The sequence below is a fragment of the Parasteatoda tepidariorum genome, chromosome 5 (assembly GCF_982258835.1).
Source record: "Parasteatoda tepidariorum strain Cologne lab strain chromosome 5, Ptep-v5.0, whole genome shotgun sequence".
In the NCBI taxonomy this organism is placed as follows: Eukaryota; Metazoa; Arthropoda; class Arachnida; order Araneae; family Theridiidae; genus Parasteatoda; species Parasteatoda tepidariorum.
In genome coordinates, this window is record NC_141759.1 from 21,450,672 (window position 1) to 21,476,908 (window position 26,237).

Consider the following 26,237-nt stretch of genomic DNA (forward strand, 5'->3'; position numbering starts at 1 on the left):
CTGTTAAAGATATCCACTTTCCGAACGAGTCATTTAATATAAAATCTAGTTAAAATAAGAAAGTGGTAGCAAATATATGACTAAAAATTTGTTTTATATATGAATATTAATGGTTTGCCTTATTCACTTGTTAACCACTACAGATTCAATTCTCAAATATATATGACATACCTGCCAACTTTTAATACCTTCCATTATCATTTTTCCCAGTGGTATTAAAATGGATTTAAAACTTCAATTTTAAGCAAACAAATACGTTGCATTTGAAAAAAACTTAAGTTGACAACCATGATAGTAACGCATATTAATATATGTGCTAAATTTTTGGAAGAATAGTGGTGATCAAAATCATTTAAAAATTAAGTTTATAAAAGAAAAAATAGTATATATTTACTACCACTTTAAATATGAAAATAAAATCTTCCGGAAAATCCGGAAGAGTTGGCAGGTATGACATGATAAATTCCTCTCAATTACTTTCATAGAAGGTTTTGGGTTCATGCGTACAACTGGTTATAAAAGACCGTGTGGAGGCTTTTTGATGTAGGAGGTGATGACTGGGCCCATGACCAAGATTTCGTGGGTTCGATCCTAGTCAGCCGAAGACTCCCTTTGTCGTAAACGGTGACTGATGCAGGTTAAATCTATCGAGTCCCAATGTCCTCCATGTTCCCATCACAAATCAATAACTCTGAGGGTATTGATCCAGGAGTTTCCTTGTGTGCTGGATTGGTTCAAAATTGCAAGGCTACGGAGTTGAGCATTGGTAGTCGTAAACCCAAAATTCGGTCGGCTGTTCAACGACTGGTATAAAAAAATAAACTAAATAAACTAATGGTATTAATTTATTTAACCTATTCCTTAATACAGACGCGGATATTGACCTCTTTGTATAGATGTAAAAAGTACCTTTTTGAAAAAGTGATAAGATACTTGCGCTTTAATTAAGCGGATACTTTGTAGCGTTAGTTACCATTTTATTTATTTATTTATTTTTTCAAATTTTCGGTCAAATATTTTTAGATTGCAATCAGAATTTATCTTAATATCGTAACATTAGTTAATCCGACGGAAATTTTAAGAAATTAAACATTCAGTTTACAAATCTTCCGCTTAATGAGTGAATTGGGTATCAAAATGATGTATTCTTTGGTGCTTTATTTGGTGGGTCTTAAAACATTTTATTAGATATTGTCATACTTACCAACTTCCCGGTTTTTAGTTTAAGATTTTTACTCAGATATTAAAGGTGGTATGAAAACTTGTGGCTCACCTTTCGATTTCAATTATTTTGTCAACCACAACTTTAAAAAAAAAAATTAAAGACGCACATAAAAATGGGGCGACCAACTGTCTACGTTTTGTGAGTAAATTTCTTTTATTGATAGCATACTTTATTTTTAAATATCTGATTCTTCGTTTGATAAATTTGATTTTTAGAGTTATTTTTCACACCACAACATTCAAGATTTGATGATTCACACCACATGATTCAAGAGTTCATATAAAATCCGGTTTATTCCAGTTATTTCTAGGTGAGGGTATTAAAATGGTGACAAACTTTACCAAAATTCTAAAAACTTCAGTTTGATGAGGTGAGTTGCCCTTTCACCCTTGCGGTGCTCTCTTGTCAAACGAAAGACACTCATTTCTGGCTTGATTTGCATGACTTATGACTGGCGAGCTCGGCATGGTCATGCGTCATCAATAATCAGAAACAACAACAATCGGAATAATTTTGAGGGTTAGGTGTCCAATATTTTTTTTAATGCCTTAACTTTTATGTAATGGTTGAATATCTCTAGTGTATAATAAATATATATGTTAAGTATCAAGTTAAAACTTCTATTTTTGTCTCATAAAAAATTTTGTGATGAGAGTACAAAGTTTATATGATAGTGCCTGGTGCTTTATAAATTTAAATATCTTATCCTTTATCCAACGGTTAAATATCATTAATGTATAATAAATATTAAAGTGAAGTATCATACGAAAACTGCTGCTCTGAAAGGTTTTGTGTTCTTCCATCTAATAAACACTCTAAAAAACAATATGATTTTATGCAATGTTTAGATGTAATCAAGATCAATCCTGATTAAAGTATCACGAAATAAAAAAAATCTACTTTAAATGTACTTTTCGAAAGCTTTAACTCCAAACTGTGCATTTCATTCTTTCAATATCAGTGAAGAGATTCTAACAACTATTCTAGTGAGAAATACGTGGAATTAAAAATAATTTCTTGTTATTTATTTTATTCTCTCAATATCAGTAACGAGATTCTAACAACTATTCTAGTGAGAAATATGTGAAACTAAAATTAATTTCTTGTTATTCATTTTATTCTCTCAAAATCAGTAAAGTGACTTTAACAATTATTCTAGTGAGAAATACGTGGGATTAAAAATAATTTCGTGTTATTTATTTCATTCTCTCAATATCAGTAAAGATATTCTAACAATTATTCTAGTGAGAAATAAGTGGAACTAAAATTAATTTCTTGTTATTCATTTTATTCTCTCAATATCAGTAAAGATATTCTAACAATTATTCTAGTGAGAAATACGTGGAACTTAAATTAATTTCTTGTTATTCATTTCATTCTCTCAATATCAGTAAAGAGATTCTAACAACTATTCTAGTGAGAAATACGTGGAACTAAAATTAATTTTTTGTTATTCATTTCAGTCTCTCAATATCAGTAAAGAGATTATTATACAATTATTCTAGTGAGAAATACGTGGTGTGGAATTAAAAATAATTTTGTGTTATTTATTTTATTTTCTCAATATCAGTAAAGAGATTCTAACAACTATTCTAGTGAGAAATACGTGGAATTAAAAATAATTTCTTGTTATTTATTTTATTCTCTCAATATCAGTAACGAGATTCTAACAACTATTCTAGTGAGAAATATGTGAAACTAAAATTAATTTCTTGTTATTCATTTTATTCTCTCAAAATCAGTAAAGTGACTTTAACAATTATTCTAGTGAGAAATACGTGGGATTAAAAATAATTTCGTGTTATTTATTTCATTCTCTCAATATCAGTAAAGATATTCTAACAATTATTCTAGTGAGAAATAAGTGGAACTAAAATTAATTTCTTGTTATTCATTTTATTCTCTCAATATCAGTAAAGATATTCTAACAATTATTCTAGTGAGAAATACGTGGAACTTAAATTAATTTCTTGTTATTCATTTCATTCTCTCAATATCAGTAAAGAGATTCTAACAACTATTCTAGTGAGAAATACGTGGAACTAAAATTAATTTTTTGTTATTCATTTCAGTCTCTCAATATCAGTAAAGAGATTATTATACAATTATTCTAGTGAGAAATACGTGGTGTGGAATTAAAAATAATTTTGTGTTATTTATTTTATTTTCTCAATATCAGTAAAGAGATTCTAACAACTATTCTAGTGAGAAATACGTGGAATTAAAAATAATTTCTTGTTATTTATTTTATTCTCTCAATATCAGTAACGAGATTCTAACAACTATTCTAGTGAGAAATATGTGAAACTAAAATTAATTTCTTGTTATTCATTTTATTCTCTCAAAATCAGTAAAGTGACTTTAACAATTATTCTAGTGAGAAATACGTGGGATTAAAAATAATTTCGTGTTATTTATTTCATTCTCTCAATATCAGTAAAGATATTCTAACAATTATTCTAGTGAGAAATAAGTGGAACTAAAATTAATTTCTTGTTATTCATTTTATTCTCTCAATATCAGTAAAGATATTCTAACAATTATTCTAGTGAGAAATACGTGGAACTTAAATTAATTTCTTGTTATTCATTTCATTCTCTCAATATCAGTAAAGAGATTCTAACAACTATTCTAGTGAGAAATACGTGGAACTAAAATTAATTTTTTGTTATTCATTTCAGTCTCTCAATATCAGTAAAGAGATTATTATACAATTATTCTAGTGAGAAATACGTGGTGTGGAATTAAAAATAATTTTGTGTTATTTATTTTATTTTCTCAATATCAGTAAAGAGATTCTAACAACTATTCTAGTGAGAAATTCGTGGAATTAAAAATAATTTCTTGTTATTTATTTTATTCTCTCAATATCAGTAACGAGATTCTAACAACTATTCTAGTGAGAAATATGTGAAACTAAAATTAATTTCTTGTTATTCATTTTATTCTCTCAAAATCAGTAAAGTGACTTTAACAATTATTCTAGTGAGAAATACGTGGGATTAAAAATAATTTCGTGTTATTTATTTCATTTTCTCAATATCAGTAAAGATATTCTAACAATTATTCTAGTGAGAAATAAGTGGAACTAAAATTAATTTCTTGTTATTCATTTTATTCTTTCAATATCAGTAAAGATATTCTAACAATTATTCTAGTGAGAAATACGTGGAACTTAAATTAATTTCTTGTTATTCATTTCATTCTCTCAATATCAGTAAAGAGATTCTAACAACTATTCTAGTGAGAAATTCGTGGAACTAAAATTAATTTTTTGTTATTCATTTCAGTCTCTCAATATCAGTAAAGAGATTATTATACAATTATTCTAGTGAGAAATACGTGGTGTGGAATTAAAAATAATTTTGTGTTATTTATTTTACTTTCTCAATATCAGTAAAGAGATTCTAACAACTATTCTAGTGAAAAATACGTAGAATTAAAAATAATTTCTTGTTACTCATTTTATTCTCTCATTATCAGTGAAGAGATTCTAACAACCATTTAAGTAAGAAATACGTAGAATTAAAAATAATTTCTTATTATTCATTTTATTCTTTCAATATCAGTAAAGTGACTTTTACAACTATATTCTAGTGAGAAATACGTGAAATTAAAAATTATTTCTTGCTAATCATTTTATTTTTCTCAATATCAGTAAAAGGGTTCTAACAACTATTTCAGCAAGAGGTGCGTGAAATTAAAAATAATTTCTTGCTGCTATAACGAGTAATTATTTTTCTGTTCAACAAAAAGCTAACAAGTTTTTAGCGCGTGATTCCATTTTCCGTAACCGATTCCAATTCATTTTAGAATTGCGAGATTCGAAAGCGAACAAATTTTTCTCTAACATTTCCCATTTCGAAAAGTAAATTAGGCACGTAAATTAAGGATCAAACTCATACACGCGGAGAAATGGAACAAGTTGCAACAAATCTTCCTTCACTCTTTTAGTCATATGCACAGGGTAAAGTGAAGTTTGTAAGAAGGAATAAAGTATTTAAATACCCGGGCACGTGCCGTAGGGGGTGAGTATCATAAACCAGGCATTCATGCCCCGGAATCATTCCCCCTTTCGGATGCAATTAAAGTAAATTTCCACTAACAATCGTCTGCTTTTCCACAATGTGGCACGCTATTCGTACTTCTCCCCCTCCCCTAACTAAATGAGACGGGGTCTTTCAAAAGATTTTGCCGTGTGTGTGCTTTGCAAATAAGTGCCCAGGCATCATAACGCGTGATCCTTAATTGAGTCAAATTTTAAATAAAATTATTAAGCGGTATTCCCTTCCCTTCTTCCTGAAGGAAAGAGAACAGCGTGAGTTTAATTCGTTAAAAATCTCTCTTCTGAAACAAGTAGTTTAACTGCTTTTCAAAACTTAGTGCTATAAAAGGCCGTCCGTAAAGCGAAAGAGTAATAATTTTATTGAAGTATATTTCAGGATATAAAACAGAGGATACTTTAAGACCTCTTGTTTCTGGTTTTGCACTGAAACCTCTAATCTTTACCAATAATGTAACATTCTAAATATGAAATAGGTTTTTATCTTTTTAATTTTGTGATTTTTAACCTAATTCTTAAAATCAGAAGGATAAAGCTCACCATTTGAATTTCAGTGTTTTTAGGAAAGTTTTCAGTGTTCTAAGGCTTACTTTTGGTTCAAATCATTTTGCCAGGCAGCAAATTAACAACAGTCGCAGTGTTCTTACAAAAATTCGAAAGAGGTAGGCAATTTATTTTAAACTAACAAACAAAAGTTTTTAATTTGATTTAAAGCTCGCAAAATCTTTAGCTTTCAGAATTCATTAAAAAAAATATCGTGATTTTGTTTATTTATTGTTACAACGTACATTTGTATGCTTGTCTGCTCAATTAGGGCTTATAAGCCATTGCACATAGAAGGACCGACAGCACAATATAGAGAAGGACATCACGAACATACAACTTGGGTAGAACTGGATTCGAACCCACTACTTCCAATCTTTTGCACGGCGTTTGGCCGGTGATACCGCTCGGACAAGATGACCCCAATAACACAGTGATAAGTCTTGTAACTGAATATTGCTACTTAAATTGTTATTATGCCGTTCTAGTTAAAACATCTCGTTTTGTTTCATCAAAAATAGTTTTTGTTGCTGTAGTTCATTTGGGCCGCACTAGAGCTGCACAATGGGCTATTGGCGACGGTCTGAAAAGCAACCCTGAGGATGATCCGAAGAAATGCCATCACAATTTGATCCTCTGCGGAGGGGAGGTCACCCCCGCTTCACTAGCCCGACGACCTGCACGCGAAGTCGTGCACTTTACGGTAGAACAGTTTAACAAGGACCAATACAGCACACTCTCGGTCCTCAAGCAGACGGATGCAAGTGGTCTCCTACCCGCACACTGATCGCAGCCAGTGATACGTGATCTGCTGGGAACCGTGTCTTAACGATCAGTCCACTGCGGGACTCAAAAAATAGGCAAAAATGTCTTATCCGTCAACCATTATTTTATTTTTAATAAGAAACTGCGACACCTGGATTTAAATGTTATGTATGGATTAGCAGCCTGAACAATGTATGAAAAATCATGCAAAATCTCTCAATAACTTCAATATTTAATATTTTGGCCGGGATAGCCTGGCCGGTAGGGCGCTAGGCCCATAGTCAAGAGGTCGTGGGTTCGATCCTCGCCGGCCGAAGACTCCCCGTAATGCACGTTAAATCTGTCGAGTCTCAAAGTCCTCTATGTTCCCACAACAAATCAATACCTCTGGGGGTACTGATCCAGGAGTTTCCTTGTCTTCTGGATTGGTTCAAAATTACAAGGCTACGGAGTTGAACGTAAGTAGTCGTAAACCCATGAAATTGGGTTGGCTGTTCAACGACGGTTATAAAATAAAATATTTAATATTTAGTTTTACTAAAACATTTATTCATTCGATGCACAGCTGCTTACAATTTGAAAATGTTTAATTTTATCTAAAATCGTTTTTTTTTTCTGTCGAATTTTATCGGAAATATAATGAAAATTGGAATTTCAGAAATATTTTAAATCAGTGAAAGAAAACCTAAAATCAACTATAAATTTTTATCAACTCTATTGGTAGAATAATGGTCACTTCATTGGGGGGGGGGTCTAGCGCTTTATCCTCAGATTCACCACGCCTCATATTAGTACTATTTGAGATGATTTTTGCTTTTAAATTTTCGATATGTTTTTTCACTGTTAATGAATGATAGTGTGCCATAGGTTCGCCATACCTGACCTATAATATATAAAAAATGCTAAAAATAAACTGTATCTTTATTTTTGTAATAATTAAAAGAAGTTAATTAAGTTTAATTAAATGAATTTAAATAAATATTTAATCACATTAAATAGTTCATTTTATTCTAAGCTGCACATTTCTTGGCAGAAATTGCATTGTATGCCATTATTTAAAGTTCGCGGGTTTCAGGAGGACGTTGCTCAAAGTATTTAAGTTCTGACGATTTTAGTTTATATTTCCCCCAACTAGCAGTAAATATGGAAGTTATGTAAGGATAATAAATATAAATAATTAAAAAAAAACATTTTTGACAAAAACAAAAATAACATTTTTTAAATGTATATTTGTTATAATATAGAACATTTCTTAAATTAACACGCTCAATTAATATTCTTAAAGTCACAATTATTTAACATTTAAATGTTCTATATGACACTTTCGGTTTTTAAACGAAATAATGAGAAATACCATTTGCAAAAATATCCCTAATCGATATCAGGAAATAACATATTTCATTTCTTCAAAAATCCCTATTTGTCCCTCTTCGGTCTTTGAAAGGAAACAACTTCCCAGCATCTGAATTTCTAATTACCATCACATGAAAAGAGGTACCAGGGAAAAATTAATCTGAATAATTCTTCGCTACCCCTTCTCACCCCTTTAAGTTGTGGGTATTCATACCCTCCCCTCTTCTTTTCAACCTTGCATTATCTCCTTATGATTGGTTGGTTGAAACGTCTAGGCGCCAAAAAGCGTTTTCAGTAATAATACTCGCAAGATAGAAAATTTTCCCTCTCTGCCGGCTGCTCTTAACTTCGATGAAAAATTGCCACCCATTCGCAGTTATTTATCAAAAGAAGACTCATGATTGGATGGAATGCGAAGGTCACGTGAGCTAACGTAGTTTGAATATCATTTTTGATTAGAGGCTCTTTTCTAGCTTACAAAACTGATTTTTTGGCTGAGTAGTAGAAAAATCGTTTGCAAGAAGTTGCCACGTTTAGATAATGGGAAATTGGAATTCTTTTCATCAAAAAAGATAGCCGAAATATTTAAATTTTCTGGCCATAAATTCTCAGATACTGCTGTACAATAATTTTACGCTCGTGGTTGTTCATATTTTCTTCGATTAATGAAGAAAGAAATGAATTTATATGCAATAATATTTTAACCAACAAAAGTAACTAATTATATTGGAAAAACCAAGAGTTTTCGAATCGAACTACAAAGGATTAAATTAAATCCTTTAGTTGTGAGAAAGATAAATATTCTAATATATAAAACGTTTGTGATGGAAATGAAACAATGCATTGTATTTTAAAATATAATCAAACATTTTTTCGCACTTTTTAGTGAAAAGCTAGAATGCGTGTAGAATTTATTATAAGTATAGTAGTGAAACTAGCTTTCCTTATTTAATTAATAAATTAAAAATAATGTTTCGACTTATTTTAAAATTTTCTACTATTTCTGTATTTCTACATTTAAGAGTTTTATTCAATCATAATAGATCTGAGTGAATGGATGTTACGTTAAACCAATAATATAAATATACATAATTATTTTGTAATTTCTTTTCTCTATGCCTTAAAAAAAATCGTGGATTAATCGTAAAAACTTACTACCGCAGCAGGACGTACTCATTTGTTTAGAAAATTGTTGCCATTTTTTCAAGCTTTAAAAGAATGCGTGGACCCCTTTACCCACTCTCAGAAATAAAACTTTCACTTTTGACGGTATAGCAATCCTTGAGCTGCATTTCGGTTAGTTTTGATAAAAATTACGTCAGGAAATCAGGGGATTTGCGAAGATTAACTCGTAAATATATGACAGAGATTTGTTCAAAAGATTACCTTACCGTTGTGTACTGTAAAAGATTGTTAACTAGAAGGAAAACTAGACGATCGAAAATAAAGTAACATGGCATGGTGGTCAAGGAGTCGGCCTCGAATCAGGAAGATCGTGAGATTGAGTGGGTTTAATCTATTCTTCTTCAGGCACTACAAGTTTTTTTTTTTTTTTTTTAAGGTAAGAAATGGAATTGCAAAATATTTCTTTAATTTTCACGAAATTCATTTCCTTGCCGAAGTGGCGATAGCTATTGCGTCAATTTGACGAAAAATTCGCTAGGAGCATGTGCCTGGACACGGTTTTGTCAAAAACGAAGAAATTTTCCTGACATTTGAGCATCGATTTTTTACAGTGCAGGCTTTAACATTGAAATAGAAATTATATGCAACTCTTTAGTTCCATACAAGGTCCGTTGCAAACCCACTTGCGGTTGTTCATTAAAAGAAGATTCATGATTGGATGCAATGCAAAGATCACGTTAGCCAACGTAGTTTAAATGTTATTTTTAAGTTTGCTTAAAATTAGCGATATATTTTCTTCCATTGGACACACCATTTATGTCATAAATTTTTTATATAGATGCATACTTTCAAATCATTTGTAAAATAAAAGAATCCCTTTTTTTGCATGTATATAATAGAAAGCAGGTGAATTAACTAGATGTTTACATACCGTCGCAACTGTAGATTCCGTAATGTTTTCCTGAGCTTCTGTCACCACAAACTCTGCAGGGGATGTCAAGGAGTCGATCCTCTAGTCGAAAACAATTAGAAAGAAAAAGAAGAAAACATCTTAGATAAAAAATTTACCCTCAAATATCATAAATTAGATACAGTGATCGCTGCGTCCCAACAATAAGTGATAAGTAGTAGCCAATTTATGTTAAAATATAGGTTTCAGACTTCACTTTATCTTGAAAAGAATACCATTAACAATTTTAGAACTGCATATGATCACTTAAAATATTACCATATCGTGGTTTAACATATTTTAGTTTAAATAAGTGAAAAAAGTTCATAAAATACATGCATCATAATTTTCCCTACAACTTTTACTTTTTATTTTAACAGGACGCAGCAGTCACTGTAAATGCAAATATATGATCCAACAAACAGGAATACCACAGGAGACTATTTATGTAAAAAGTGGTAGAAACTCAATTCCCTTTTAATTATTTGCTATATCTTTAATTATTCAATCGTATCTACCTCTATGACTTACATTCATATACAATTATTCATATAAAATTTTTTGCATTCTGAATCTGAAAAAAATATGCCATAAGAATTTGCTAATTTTAATTTGTTTTATTAAAATTTCAAATTTTATTAGTCAGTACTTTTTGAATTTTTAGTTGCCCGTGGCAACCCTGATAAAATGCTATTAGTATATAGTTAATAAGATAGATTACGAGAAAGTAAGATAGTAGATAGTAAGATATATTACGAGAAAATGATAAACCTTTCTTTTTTAAATATATAATTCATTTCATTTCCCCAGTTTTCTGTATTATTTAAAAAAAATTTATTTATTTTTTTATAATTTACATTTTTGTAACTCATTCCCATCTCGCAATTAAGCTTTTATTTTTATGTCTGTACTATAATTTTATATTTTTAATAAAATTTTGCACTTTAAAATTCTTTCAAGTTCCAAAGAAGTATTCTATAATTTTGTTTATAACTATAGATAATTTTGCCATTTTTAAATTCTTTAAAAATAATGCATCCAAAATAAATATGGCAATTCAAAAACAAATTTCATTTCTCAATGAGCATTCATTTCAATTTATTTTTCTATGAATACTTTAACTCAATGCATCTAACTTTAAATTCTATATTAACTATAATTAAGTTCTATATTAAAATTGTGAGACATTTAAATTCTTAAAAAATAATTTTTTGTAAAATGAATATAGCAGTTCAGAAATAAAATGCAATTTAATGGACATTTACGAACAATTTCACTCAAATGTACTTAACTTTACATTTTATATTATCTTTCCATAATTTTGCCATTTTAGACAATTACCGACAAACTGCAAAATTTTGTAAATTTTTGAAAAATAACAAACTCTAAAAATAAATATAGCAATAAAAAATAAAATGCATTTTTCAATGGACATATATAACTTTAACTCAAATGTACCAACTTTAAGTTTTACATTAACTGTCTTTAATTTTGTCATTTTTAAATTCTTAAAAAAAATTGAACCCAAAAATAAACCTAGCAATCCAAAAAGAAAATACCTTTTTGAATGGACGTATATGAAAACATTAATTCAAATGTATTGTTACGCTCCATATTAATTATCGATAATATTTTTAACTATCTATAAATTTGCAATTCTTAAAAACTAATTTTATTCGAAAATAAATACACCTATTCAAAAACAAAGTGCATTTTTCAATGAAGAATATGAATACTTTTACTCAAATCCAACCTTTCGTTTTAGATTAAGAAAATGGTGAAAAGTCCAAAAATAACTCCTGTTCCTGCGAAAGATGAAAGAAAAAATAATTCGTTCTTAATTATGCTCCTCATCGTATCTAATTTTCCAGAATGCATCCCAAAAAACAAGAATAAAGATCCTGGTAATATATATACTTCTTAGTCTTAGCTTCGAAGACTTCTTGCGCCAAAGTCATGATGGGATGGTTTAATTTATGGCGCAATTTGGCGCACTGAAATAATCAAATAAAGAACGGCAACTACTTGAACGAGGAGAAAAAAGTCATAAATAATGATAACAACATGCTGAGCTTACATTCATGGAATGATCTAACTGGAGCACATAATTATAAAGTAAACTGTGTTATTAACAATACGAATAATTTTTAATAATATTTCCAGGACGGATAGTTCCTTCCGTTATTTTTAAAACAGTTCATTTATCTTTGGAAGAGAACGTAATTTTCATAACATTGCGGGCATTTCATTATTTTTGATGAAGATTGCGTACAAAAAGTTTATTTGGGAGAAAATCGTTTCGGTTGCCAGAGGAGAACAGCGTTTAGGCTTTTATGCAAATTATTAAACGCTTGAGATTTAATCGCTTAACTTTTTGCTTAAACACCTATTTTGAATATGTTGTTTAGGACGCTAGTAGTTTCATGGTAGATTGCAGGTCATCCAATAAAAAAGTTATGCTTTAATTTTATATTATCAAGAACCTGATTCTGAAGAAGCGTTACTATTTGCATAAATTTCTTGTAACTAGTTAAATTATGAGTATAATGTATTTTATTTATTAAAATAATATACTTTAAACAATATTTCTTAAATACATAAAATAAAAATTGATTGAATTTTAGAATAAAATTATTTTATTTGCTATAAGGAAAATAATGAAAATTAAAATAGTTTTTTTTAATGCATCTATTAAAACGAATGAATCTATACGATAAATTTCCTTCAGCTTTTTTCCATAGTATATTTTTATTATTATTAAACATCTAAATCAAGTAACTGAAAATTTTAGATAATTCAGGTGCCAAGTAAAAAGGCTTTGATTGCCACTTTCGGCTCGCGGACCATAGATTGTGCATTTCTGTTGTAGGTTCAAAAAACAAGCTAATGGGTTAAATTATAAACAAATGACCAAGTCCGATTTGCGATTTTTCAATTAAATTTTTTAATTCAGAATCTTTTTAAAAAATGGAATTTTCTCATAGTTCAGCGGAAACCCTTGTTTTAAATTAAATCAGACAATTCAGCTTTATCAAATATTTTAAATGCCAGTGTTGTTTACTCTAGCTTATAGCTCTATTCAAAAAATTATTTATTGCGCTTTTTGTAATATTTAATTATTTTTTAATAGTTATGCAATATTATCTGAATGATCAACATTATTATAGTAGCAGACTACCAAAATTCATTATTATTCGATATTTTGTTATTATAGTAGTATAATTAGCCTAATCGACAGCAGAGCTAAACAAAACGTTTTGTTCATGTGTTCAAATTTTGTTCACGTTATCGTTATGGGGTAATTATACGAGATAATAATAAGAAGAAAAAGATTCATTCAGTTAATTTGTACCTAATTACCGGTGTGATCAGCGTTATATACAGTAATGCTAACTAACACGTTTTTGCCTAAACCGGCGCAAAGCGGTGATTACATGTAGGTTGACCGGCTAATCACCGTCTTAGGCTAGTTGGTAAAAAAAAGAGGAAACATATCACCAATTCCAATCGAATTTTAAATTTCGAGTTTTGATATTCAAAGGTAATTATTTTATTTTACTCGACAAGTATAAAAATCAAATGCACCCCAATTGAGATTTGATCCGACGTGTCAAGCTCGCATAACTGGTGAATATGAAGATTACGAATGAAATATTTTTATCAAATTATCAATAACATTTTAAAATTAGGTTTCTTGCGTGAAATTTAAAATCGCAGGTCTCTGAAGTGACATCTGAATTTGTTCTTTGTGTATACATAACGTATGCATTCGTTTTTATTCTGTGCACAGCTCGAAATACATATTTAGAAAAATGAACAATGCATTTGATGACATTTTTCACACGTCTCTATAATTCTACTAAATAGAAATAAATGCTTTAGGTGATGTCGTCTTGAGCCACTCATTTTATTTTCACAAATGAGTCGCTTTTGAAAAGGTATTAAAAGACAATAGTTCTTTTTATAAGGTTACCACCGTCCTATAAATTTAAAATAATGATATTAAAAGGTCGTTGTTCAAATTAAGATTTTTTAAAACTACGTAATCACTTGTTGTTCTGAATTTGAGGAGTTGCCTGAAAAGTTACATCTGCAATATACCCAGCCAACAAGACCTCGAAGTCCGGGATTTTGCACGTAATGATTATGCTTAGTGTTTAGAAAAACTGAGTAAATGTAAGTGCGAAATTCCTCTATTAGTTGTTAAATTTAAGTTGAGCATTGAAAATGTATCTATTTTCTTAAATACGCATTGGACACATATTTCGAGCTGTGTTCATTTTTTTAAAAACGCATTTCAAGCTGTGTTCATTTTCTTAAACACGCATTTCGATCTGTAGGGGAGAGTGGGGTCAATTGTAACAGGGTACGATTGTAACAGAGCAAAAATTTCGAGTGTCGGGTTCTAGATTTGGTTCCTAGGTGGTGCACAAGGTGTATTTAACAAATCTACATGTACACCCCTGATGGCAACCATTTTTATGTACTTTTGAAAGAGTTACATCACAAAAGATATTTTCACGTCACGCAAGTATTTTTTTTTTGGTATTAGAATATTTTATTGTATCAAAGTAATTTTGTTTAAACAAATAAAAATTAGTAACTGAATATGTAAGTGGACACCTTAATTAACATTTCAATTAAAAAAACATTAGTTTGGCTAATTAACTAGCATTGTTTTTAACAAATGAAGCTGAAATGGCGTCTTGGGGACAATTGTAACTATAAGTAAAGGGACGATTGTAACAGCTGAAAATAAATAATTTTATGTTTACAAACCATTACTTAACTCTTTAAGAACCACCAATAGTTTCCTATAGCATTTATATTACGTTGCATGTGCATTATTTTATTTGTCACCTTTCACAGCATAAATTAAAATTTTTAACCCCTTAAAGTTAAAAGTTTAACCCTTTAGGTCTCTGCTCATTATTATTTTTACTCCTAAAATATCACTACTATTTTGATCAATAAAAAAATATATCACAACTATGATAATATGTATAATTAACTACGTTTTAGTTGAATTTATGAACTGTTACAATTGACCCCGTAAGTGGGGACAATTGTAACAAGTGCACGACTGTCAAAAATTGTTGATAACTAATATAATAATATTTAAAATCAGGTATTTAATTTTTTTCTAGTAGAGGATAGTCTACTTTACTCGTCTGTCAATTAATACTAATAATATATTGGATTTTTTGTTAGTTAAAAATGGTTAAGTAAAAAATGTTACAATTGACACCATTCTCCCCTATCTATTTTCTTAAACACGCATTGGACACACATTTCGAGCAGTGTTCATTTTCTTAAAAACACATTTCAGGCTGTGTCCATTTTCTTAAACACGCATTTCGAACTGCGTCCAGAATAAAAATCTTGAAAATGATAAGCAAAATAATAATAATAATAATAACAATGAGAATGTTAATTAGAGAAATATAGTTCTTGTTTCCTGAATTTGGTTAATGTATTTAGATTTGGGAATTCAGATTTGAGAATTTAGTTTAGAAATATTTGCTTTTCTTATATTAAAAATTACTTTTTTTTTAATAAGTATGTTATTATTTCATAATTTATTCAATATATTGTTAATGAAAAAAATAATTTTTTAACTTCTGCTATTTCTTTTAGAATCAGTTTTTTGCTTACATCTAAATGACAGAAATATTAAGCAAATTCTCACTTAGTATTTGGATATAAACATCATAATAGGTATCAAAAATCTTTACTGGTTAAAAAAAACTGTCCTAACTCAAGTAACTAATAATCGAGTACTCTGTTACAGTGTAACACTCATTTAATGAGCATGTAACACTCATTAATGATTAATGTAAAGCACGTCTTTAATGATTAATGTAACACTCATTTAAAACTTAATTTTTTAGAGTTAAGTTTTAATTTATTTTTGAAAATTTATAAGGAATTTAAAAAGAAATTATGGAAAAATTAAAACAAATTAGTTGATAGTTGCAAATTTATTTTATTTTGTATCATAAAAAATCAAGACTAAACATTTTACAAACACTACGCCAATAGTTATATATTTTCGACAATAATTAATTGACACCCCTCTTGTAACTTTAGAAATAAATGTCGCTACCCTAATACATGAAGTTGAGTTGTTAACTGTTACCGCCATGGTTTTAACATTTTTAAATGTTTCAAACTTAAATTTACAACTTTTCAATATTTTATTAAAAATATGAGAGCATTTCTAACTTTGTTATTGCCTTAAGAAATATGTTTAAAAATAATATATTATTTTCTTTTGAGTCGAATTGATAAGTTATAGAAAAGCACTGATCATAATATTAGTGTTTATTTTTTTGATTAATTAACGTAATATGTTGCATTAATTACTCGCTAATTAAAAAATATGATCATAAATTAATTTTATTTTGCATCTATAAAAGTGATGACTAATAACTTCGAAAAAATATCCGAGTTGCAATTAAATGTCGCTGCCAATACAATTTTTTTTTTCTTTTAGAACTTTTTGAACAATTGTCGTAACCACGGTATAAAAAAGAAATAAAAAACTCTTATTCCAAATGTTATTTCTACTAGAAATAAGAACACTTTTAAAAGACGAACAAATCATTACTAATGTGTAAAAATTCTCGCGTTTACATCCCCCCCCCCCTGCAAACATCACTAAAACTTTTTTTTTCTCCTCGCCCAAACAATAACCTCGAAATTAGTGGGTTTTTTTTTTGTTTTTTTCCCCTCATTCTTTATGTTCTAAAGCTAAAGCAAGTGGTTTTTAAGTTCTGACTCGACGTTCTTTTAAGAGTCAAAATAACAGCAATTTAAAAACGCCATGGAAGAAAAAAATAAGTTTTTGCGGCGTCCATGTTAATTATGGAAAAGCGTGCTTTATTTTTTTAATGAAAACTTCTTCCCCCTCCGATGCATATTAGCATGTTTTTTTTTACGCAAAAATTTCCTCTGAAAAAAAAAATGCTTAATGTTGTTGCCCAGTTTACAATTCTAAGAGTAAAGAATGAAAGTTAATATTGTAAAAAACAAATATCAATAGTACTCCCTCGCTAATTTATATGTTTTGAAACATAGTTGGCAATTTTTTCAGATTTCTCGAAAGATTTTACATTTACTTTCAAAATGTGAGTAAGTTTTTGCTTTAATTTTTAATTTTTGTATTCTTAAAGGACAAAAAAAAATGTCAAAGTGTCAGTTTTTGCAAATTTGCAACAAAAAAATAAATAAATAAATAAACTATTAATTATTATTTTTGAACACATATTTTTTTTGTTAAATTTAAATGTTTATCATCATTTTAAATGATTATTAAACTAATTTGGATGTATAGTTTATCATAACTTTGAATGATAATTAAATTATAACTAATTTGGATGTATAGTCAATCATCATTTTGAATGAGAATCAAACTAATTTGGATGTATAGTTTCATATAATCTTATTTTAAAGTTGTTTTTGTCTACACAAACTCCATGACATGGGCCTAATCAGGATACGATTTAAATCTTATTATTTAATCTGTTGTTGCTTATTAAAAAAAAGCAAGTAAAATGAAAATGTGATTAATTTTAATCTAAAAATACAGTTTTGAATAAGTAATCTTAAAAATTTTAATAACAGTTAATGTCAAAGCCTGATAAATATATAAATTGAAACGTCTCTCATTTCGGCAAAAAAAAAATTTCTAGAATATTTAAAGTGGTAGCAAGCGCTATTTTTAGTTATTTCAATTAAGATAAATTTGATTTACAGCGATTTGACCACCACGATGTATAAAAAATTAAAACAAATTTATAAGACCTATTAAAAAGAGTTAATAAATATTAGTTAAATAAAATAGATGGCAAATACAAAACTTTTATTTATTTATTTACTTATCTGGTGTTGTGTTGTTGTTGTTTCGAATGCCAGTAACCTTGCTTGGTTTAACAATCGATTTTAAGGCAGAGGGCGCATTTCTTTCTTTTCAGTGCCGCCATCTATGGCCAAGAATATGACTTCAGCCCCACACACGTCAAAATCCATTTATAGGGATCCATTCAAACATCCATTCATTCTTCTACAGATCGTAATTTTGACTTGAACCAGAAAACGATCAATCTCCATTTCAGTTGCCCCCCAGAGGTATGACTTGTTATGAAAACATGGAGGAGTTTATGACTCTACAGATTTAACATGCACTAGTCCTCATTTACTACACTCTGAGTCGTCAGTCGGCGGGGATCGAACTCACGACCTTTTGAATATGGGCCCTTACTAATTGTAATTGTTATAGCACTAGCATTCAAAATATCATTGGAAATTACGACTTCCGCTTAGGTCAATATGCAAATAAATATTTTAAGGTTAGCGGGGAATTTTCGAGTGAATCCATATATTAAGTGATTTCATAAATTAATTTTGACCCCATGACCACTCAATCCTCATCACCCGCGGCTTTCAGTCCTTTTTTTTTCTCTATAGTAATTCGTCAAAGATCAAGATTGTTTTCGAGTTTTTCTTTCTCAAATATCAATTTGCGTCTCCTAATTTGCGGGCTTTTTCTTTCTTTACTTTAATTGATAAGGATTCTAAAATATATCTATATAATTTTCCTTAGAGATTTTTTTATAATGAAGAGAGTGAGACATGGTCGTTCAGGTGATATAGCAATCTCCTCCCAATAAGCTGAATATAGAAAATAGAATAAGAAAATATTAATATTTTTGCACATGATCCATTATTTATTGTTTTATTTACAAAAAGGAAGGAAAAGAAGAAAAAAAAAGAGATGAATGCTAAAGACTTAATTAGAATAATTCTAAATGCTGCGAGCACAAACAATTTGTGTACTTACAAATTGAATATATACTTTTTATCAAAATGTAAAAAGAAGTATATTATTCTCGAATGTTCCTATTTAATTTTTTTTTTAAATCACAAATATCCTGATTTATTACATTTCTTTATTTGTAAAAATTAATACAATTAGAAAAGTAAACAGAAAGCTTTAAATCCTAACCCTAACATAGTCGTAATTAGTTCATTTTGCACAAATTTAAATTTAATTACATTTCTGATGAATATAGTTTAAGATACAAACAAATTAAAAACAAAGTTTAAATAATTGTCATCAAACAGATTTATCCCTTATCACTCAAAACGCATAAGTTTACCCACGTTAAATTGAATTAAGTAGGGCTTTAACTATTTAACAAGCTTCTTTAGTTTATATTATACTTGCAACAAAACAATTTATAAGTAATTTCTTTAACGCAAATTCGTATAATTTACGTCGCAGTATTCGAAAAGCAGTAAGTAAATAACAATTAATCCCGATTAACAATTGGAAACAACCCAACCTTTAATCTCTTCCCCTCACGTTCGCTAGTTTCTAGTATTTGTTTAAAACATCTGGCAACAACTGAAACGAAAGAATTCTATTCAACATACGGGCAGACGATAACATTTGTCGTTTAAGAAACGGTTCACGTAATAGCTTTGGCGTGGAAAGATCAATTAAGAAACGGCTGCAGACGATCTGTAAAAATATATTATTCGAAGTTTTCCCCTCCCAAAATAATACTCATTCCTTTTTCGAAAAGAATTTGTGTCGATGTGGAAAAGCTATTACATCAAGAATTAGGTTATTTAAATGAAAATCTTTTCAGACGATTCTTAGTTTGGCGACGAAATGATTTTTAAAGTTACTCTCAAACTGCTGTGACGTTTTCCATTCGAACAAACAGACAAATTGGGAACGAAAAGAATTATTGGATGTTTCTGCAAATGACGAATTTTAAGCGAGAGTTATTTGTTTTGTACCTTTGTCCTTTTTCATTTCCCACCTTCCCCCCTCTTTTCATGAGACGATTTTCAAAATATCTTTTCGAATGTTAAGAGGGTAGGTTCGCAAATTGCTTGCTCACTAGGGTAGAAAGTTTTAAATAATACATACTTGGTGCCAAATCAAAAGCCTTGTAATTCATTAGTGTTTGCAAAAGATATTTAATAGGGAAAGAGTTGATGCGGGTTACACATTATTTCGAAAGAATGTATATCTTTCGTTCGTAAAATTAGTACAGAGTAAATATTAACATGGTGGATGCATTTTTTAACCTATACATTGCAAGTTTATTTAATAATAAGTTGCTGTTGCGTTTAGCGCAAACGTTTCTTACTGGTTTCTCTCCCTTCTATTTTATTGAGTAAAATATGGCTGGAATATTTACGATGCCTACATTTCCTTATGATTAATAAAAACACGATTTTTATGTTTTATGTTATCTATAATTAATAAAAACAAGATTTTTTTTTAAAAAATTGTTTTCGAAAATAACATTTTGCTTTACGTCTTGAAAAAGACAATAAACATGATTATTCCCATTATAAGATGATGCTCTTTTTATTTTTAATTAACAAGTTGAATGTTTTATTTGATTTTTTTTCATATTTTCTTATTTGTGCATGTGAATGTATAAGAGCTTTCTCATACATTCCAACTTGTTCCGAATTATCAGAACATTTCTATTTGAACATTTAAAGTGGAAGCAAATTTTGTGATTTCGCAAGTATTTATTTAATAAGTTAAATTTTGAACGATTTTTTCCTACCAATACATACAAGCAACATAAAACCTATTGAGTGTGCAGAGATGCTTTTAAGTACGGTAAAAATAATAAAAATTAAGTTTAACTTTAATTGTTATGCGGCAAGTATTTAAAATATTTTAGGGAGCTAGGACTTCCGAGTTGCAGCTATGTATTCATTAACTTCGAGAAAGAGAAAGATTACAAATTCTTTCGAACACTTAGATATGTTTAACTATAACCTGATTAATAATTTCTCTTTGTAATGACATACTGGTGTAAGTAGTTATAACGACTCTCTTTATACTATATATATATATATATATATATATATATATATATATATATATATATATATATATATATATATATATATATATATATATATATATATATATATATATATATATATATATATATATATATATATATATATATATATATATATATATATATATATATATATATTCGTTCATTCTTCTGATCACTGACGCTCCTTAATCTGCGAAAATCGCTATGCAATCTTATATGGTTTGCTTTGCAAACCATGCTCCCTTCCTTGCCCTATGTGAAATCTGTTCCAGAGAAAAATCTTAACTTTAACCAGAACCAGCTATTAAAATTTATTGAATCAATTCCTATTTAAAAAATAAAATTTTTTAGACAATAATAAGCCATTGAAAGAATAATAATTCAAGAAAAAATTTTAAATTGAAATAAATGACATGCAATAGAAAAACTTGAGGAATCAAAATAACATTTGTGCTTGTGAAGGAAGGCACGTCTCCTACGCATTCTTTTAATTTTGCGTTTTTCATAACTGTCATCAACACTTTCTCCTGCTCCTCGAACACGTTTAATGTTTTTTCTTTTTATTTCATTTTATTTTCTGCTTTTACATATTATTTTTACTTATTTTTACTTTTTGTGAACTATTTTATTTATTGTTATTTTTATTAAAAAAATTTTTGAGTGCTCCTCACACTATTGTATTAATATATTTTGCTTTGGCTTTATTGATACAATATCAGAAAGCACTCTGTTTTGCGGATATAATCGTGAGGGCTGAAGAAAAGATTATATCTTTTTTTCCGGCTTTTTTAAATAAAATTTCATTTATTTATATATATATATATATATATATATATATATATATATATATATATATATATATATATATATATATATATATATATATATATATATATATATATATATATATATATATATATATATATATATATATATATATATATATATATATATATATATATATATATATATATATATATATATATATATATATATATATATATATATATATATATATATATATATATATATATATATATATATATGTATATATATATATATATATATATATATATATATATATATATATATATATATATATATATATATATATATATAATGATGACGCTGAATTAGATTAGATAAGTATTAGTATAAATGCTATAAAAATGAATCCCTCTAAAAAAAGAATTCATCAAAATAGTACTAAATTTACACACGCCGAAAACCAATTTGAAACGTTTCCTTTCTTTCTCCCTTGGAAATAAATTGCCTCCAAGAAAAGAAACAAATAAGCGTATGCAAATGACAATATTAAGCATTCTGAAATCAGCCCTAAAAGAAATTTAAATCAATATTTGCGCAGCCCCTTTTACTTCTAAGACCCAATAAAAGAAATCAAGTACTTTTCCCTACGTCCCTACGCGATCTTTCGCTAATATGCCATAACATCAAATGGGAACAATTTGCATTCCATACATTTATTCTTTTGCTCCAGATTTATCAGAATTTTTTTCTATTCATCTTTTCATCCTTCCTCTTTAGAACTTGCAGAATGAGCAAATATAAATGGGACGAAAATTTTATTTCGATTTTCGAACGAATAATTTAATCTTTTGATGACATTTCCTCACTGAGTACCTGCTGTGTACATTCTCACCAGTTCGAAGTTTTCTTCGTTTTCTAAATCAAAGACCCCCTTTTGTTCTGTTGCCACCCCTTCCTGTCATATTGTGTGTCTTTTCACTTTTTTTTTTCATTCCTTTTACCCTTTGTCTTTTAATGAACTTTGACGTAATTTTTTGATTTCATAGTCGTTTGACTTGAGATGATGATTTTCTAAGATAAATAAAGCTTTCTGAGTAATTAATGGGGATAATGAAATATCGTTTGCGGTTTTGTCACGGATTGAGGTTTAATACGCATTTGGAATACTCTAAGGTTTTAGATAGTCTGATAACATTCTGATTTGCAGGCTTAAGATCTCTTTAACTTATTTTCTGTGTGTGCTAGAAAAATTCTTTTTAACGTACTTCCTAATAGTGTTCAAGGAGCTCTTTTTAATTTGATTTCTGGGTACGCTAAAATAGCCTTTCTTAATACAATTTCTGCTAGTTCCAAAACAGATTTGATTTAGCTTCTGTTGAAAATTTTAAAAAAAGAAGCTATTATTTAATTAAATTTATTCTTGTTCTAAAAGAGTTATTTTTTATTTATGAGCTAAAATATTATTTTAAAATTATTTCCCACTTGTGTTGAAAGAGCTCTAATTTAATTTAATTTATAAATGTGCTGGAAGAGCTTTCTTAACTTAATTTCTGCTGCTGTTAAAAACTGCTACACGTAGTTTAATCTATGCTTACAATTTACAATTACTCTTTGATTTAGAATTACAATAAAATTGTTTGTGTGTATTTTTTGGCGAAACTAAGTAAATGCTAACTAAAATTTATTTAAATTTTAATTCATTGCCTTTTCTACCTCTTCAAATTTTTTTTTCTAAAACTACAGAAATTTAGCTGTAGTTGGAGTGTAGACGAATATTTCTGCAATATTCTAAAATGTAAAATATTGATCAATTTTATTTTAAAAAAAAAAGTATATACTTTCAACACTTACGCTGTTGTCATTAATTTATTTAAAAAAATATATATAAGAAGTGTATAAATAACTAACAAGCTCCCAAGACATGTATCAAAAGCAGAGTTCAGTACGGTACTTAAAAAACTAAAAATTACTGTTATTATTGTAATTTTCTTTTCATTAATTAAAATTTATTTTTATTAATTTTCACTTTAAGATTAAAAGATCTTTTCATCAGAATTCACTGATACTTTTACTTCACATTATTAGGCTTAGGGGTGATAGCAAATTTATTAAAATACATTTCAGTTTCTAAATTTTCCAACCTTTTTTTATACATTTTTAAGGATAGTACAAACATTGCGAAAGTTTGTATTTTGTAGATAATTTGTGTAATTTAAATCACACGAATTAAAGGAGTAAAAAAAAACACAAAAAAGGAAAACAAAAAAAAAAATCTTCGAAAAAGTAAATATTTCAATCTAAAATATATAAAGAACTTTTTATCCCAAAGAATGGGACAATAGCGTGAATAGGTTTAGGAGGCTGAGTTTCATCAGCCACGAAAGGAACTACATGATGTTTCAAAAGTAAATAAGTTTGACGGAAAGTGAAAAAGACAGCTTAAAGAGATAGAATATATTCTTTTTAAGGGAAAGGGTGCATTGGGGGGTGGAGGTGGAACAAAAATAAATAAAAACTTGCACGTCTAAGAAATTGTTTGATGAAATGTGGGGAAGGAATCCCTTTTCTTCGAGGGGGGGGGAAGTATTTTATTCAATAACATTTTTTCTCAAGTCATTCTCCAAAATTTGTTCTTTGACTTCCGGGAGTTTGTGAAGAAAAATAAAACTTCTAAGGGAGCTGATACTCATAAAAAAAAATTCTAAAAAATAAGTTTTTTTTTTTACTGCTGTGATGTAAACTAAAGATAGGCGAATTTTCTTCTATAACTGCCCTAATAATATTTAAAAATTTATGCACGATGCATCGTAAACTGACATTAGAACTTTTAATGAGCCAAAGCATTTTGTATACGCTTTAAACATTTTCTTTCTGAGAAGATCTCTGATTGATTATTTGTGTATTGAAATAAATGTAATTTTCGTTTGCGAATTTTTAAGCCTAAATACGAATTGAAGCTTGATTAATTCACGCTGAACATAGCTTTTTGTAATGCTGATTTTTTTTTTTTTTTTTTATAATTATATTCAAGAAAATAAATTTCGTCGTTTTTTCAGCACTTCATGTTTCAAAAATTACGAACTTGTATTTTTTTTCTTAGCTTGCTTTTCTGTTTTAGTAGTTCTGTTTTAACTATAGCGAATCATTTTAAAGAAGCTTTACTAATGGACTTCATTCCTTAATTATCACCTTTTTCTTGTACGGTAAGACAGAAACTAGAAATAGAAAATTGTGATACTCGATGTTAAAGTTATATTTTAACTATGTTAAAGTTATATTTTTAACTATGAACAATTTTTTTTTTCTGTTTCTCTTTTGTTTTTTTATTAATTTTTTTTAAAAGCTTTTTTCTCATGACAGCATTTTTTAAAGAGCATTTTTAATGGACGTTTTTTTTATAGTCACTTTTTTTTCTATAAATTCGGCAATGTAAAAAAGTAAAATAGAGATTTTTAGGGTTAAAAATTAAGAACGATTTTAATTTCTTTTTATCTAGCTTTTCTTTTTAAAAAAACTTTTTATTGACGCTTTTATTATAAGGATTTCTATTAGAGAATTTCTAAAGGATTTTAATCTTCACTTTAATCTCACTTTTTTCAAGTAATGTGCATAAATACTGACATTTACGCTTTAGCTGCATCATAATATATTTAGCCAAGATTTCGTCATAGTTAAACTGCAGATTAGCTGGGTAATGAGCATCTATACTGGTTTTCACCATTTAGCTGTATCATATACATTTAGCCAATATTTCATGATAGTTAATCTGCATATTTGCTAGGTAATGTGAATATATACTCGCTTTCACACTTCAGCTGTATCATATACATTTAGCCAATATTTCATCATAGTCAATCTGCATATTAGCTAGATAATGCTCATATATACCGGTTTTCACTCTTTAGCTGTATCATATATATTTAGCCAATATTTCATGATAGTTAATCTGCATATTTGCTAGGTAATGTGAATATATACTTGCTTTCACGTTTTAGCTATATCATACGTATCTAGTCAAGCATTTCGTTTTCGGTATTTCAAACATAAAATTTACAAATAAAGTCAATTATGATACATTGTGAGTTTCAAATAGGCAGTTCTATTCACAGAATCTTGGCAGAGATTCAAAAATGATCATCTATTTTTGGAGTCCCAACGAACATTTGTAAGAAGTCCCTTTCTTTAGGAATCCAAAATCATATTCTGTGGGAAAATTTCAGTCCTGGGGCTGCAAATTTCCAGTTGGCGACCTGAATTTGAGGAGTGGGCGAAAGTAAAAAGTCGACTGATTTCTTTCCTATTTACAACGCCTTTTCCAACCAAAATCTCATGTTTTGGTAATCCGTGAATAAGTCACGGAATCCATTTCTTCCCTTTTATGTTCAACTTCTCCTTTCAAAACATGGCCAACTGTTCTTCTTTTGAAAGCTCTTTTCAAAGCTGATTTCTTTGGGACGTACGTGCAAAAGCTGTTTTCTGAAAGGAATATAAATGGAACATGATTTCTGCCAATGGGTGTTGTATGTTGAGCGAAGAGAACAAAATGAATTCTAAAATTAT

At 28.6% G+C, this 26,237-nt stretch overlaps 1 protein-coding gene across 1 annotated transcript in view; it reads right to left on the reverse strand.

Annotated features, from left to right (window-relative positions):
- The window catches only part of LOC107439966 (nuclear receptor dissatisfaction), a 90,708-nt gene that overhangs the window by 39,915 nt on the left and 24,556 nt on the right, over positions 1-26,237 (reverse strand). Inside the window, 1 exon segment of the mRNA XM_016052725.4 lies at positions 10,006-10,086. Within this exon segment, the coding sequence (XP_015908211.2) occupies positions 10,006-10,086 (81 nt within the window).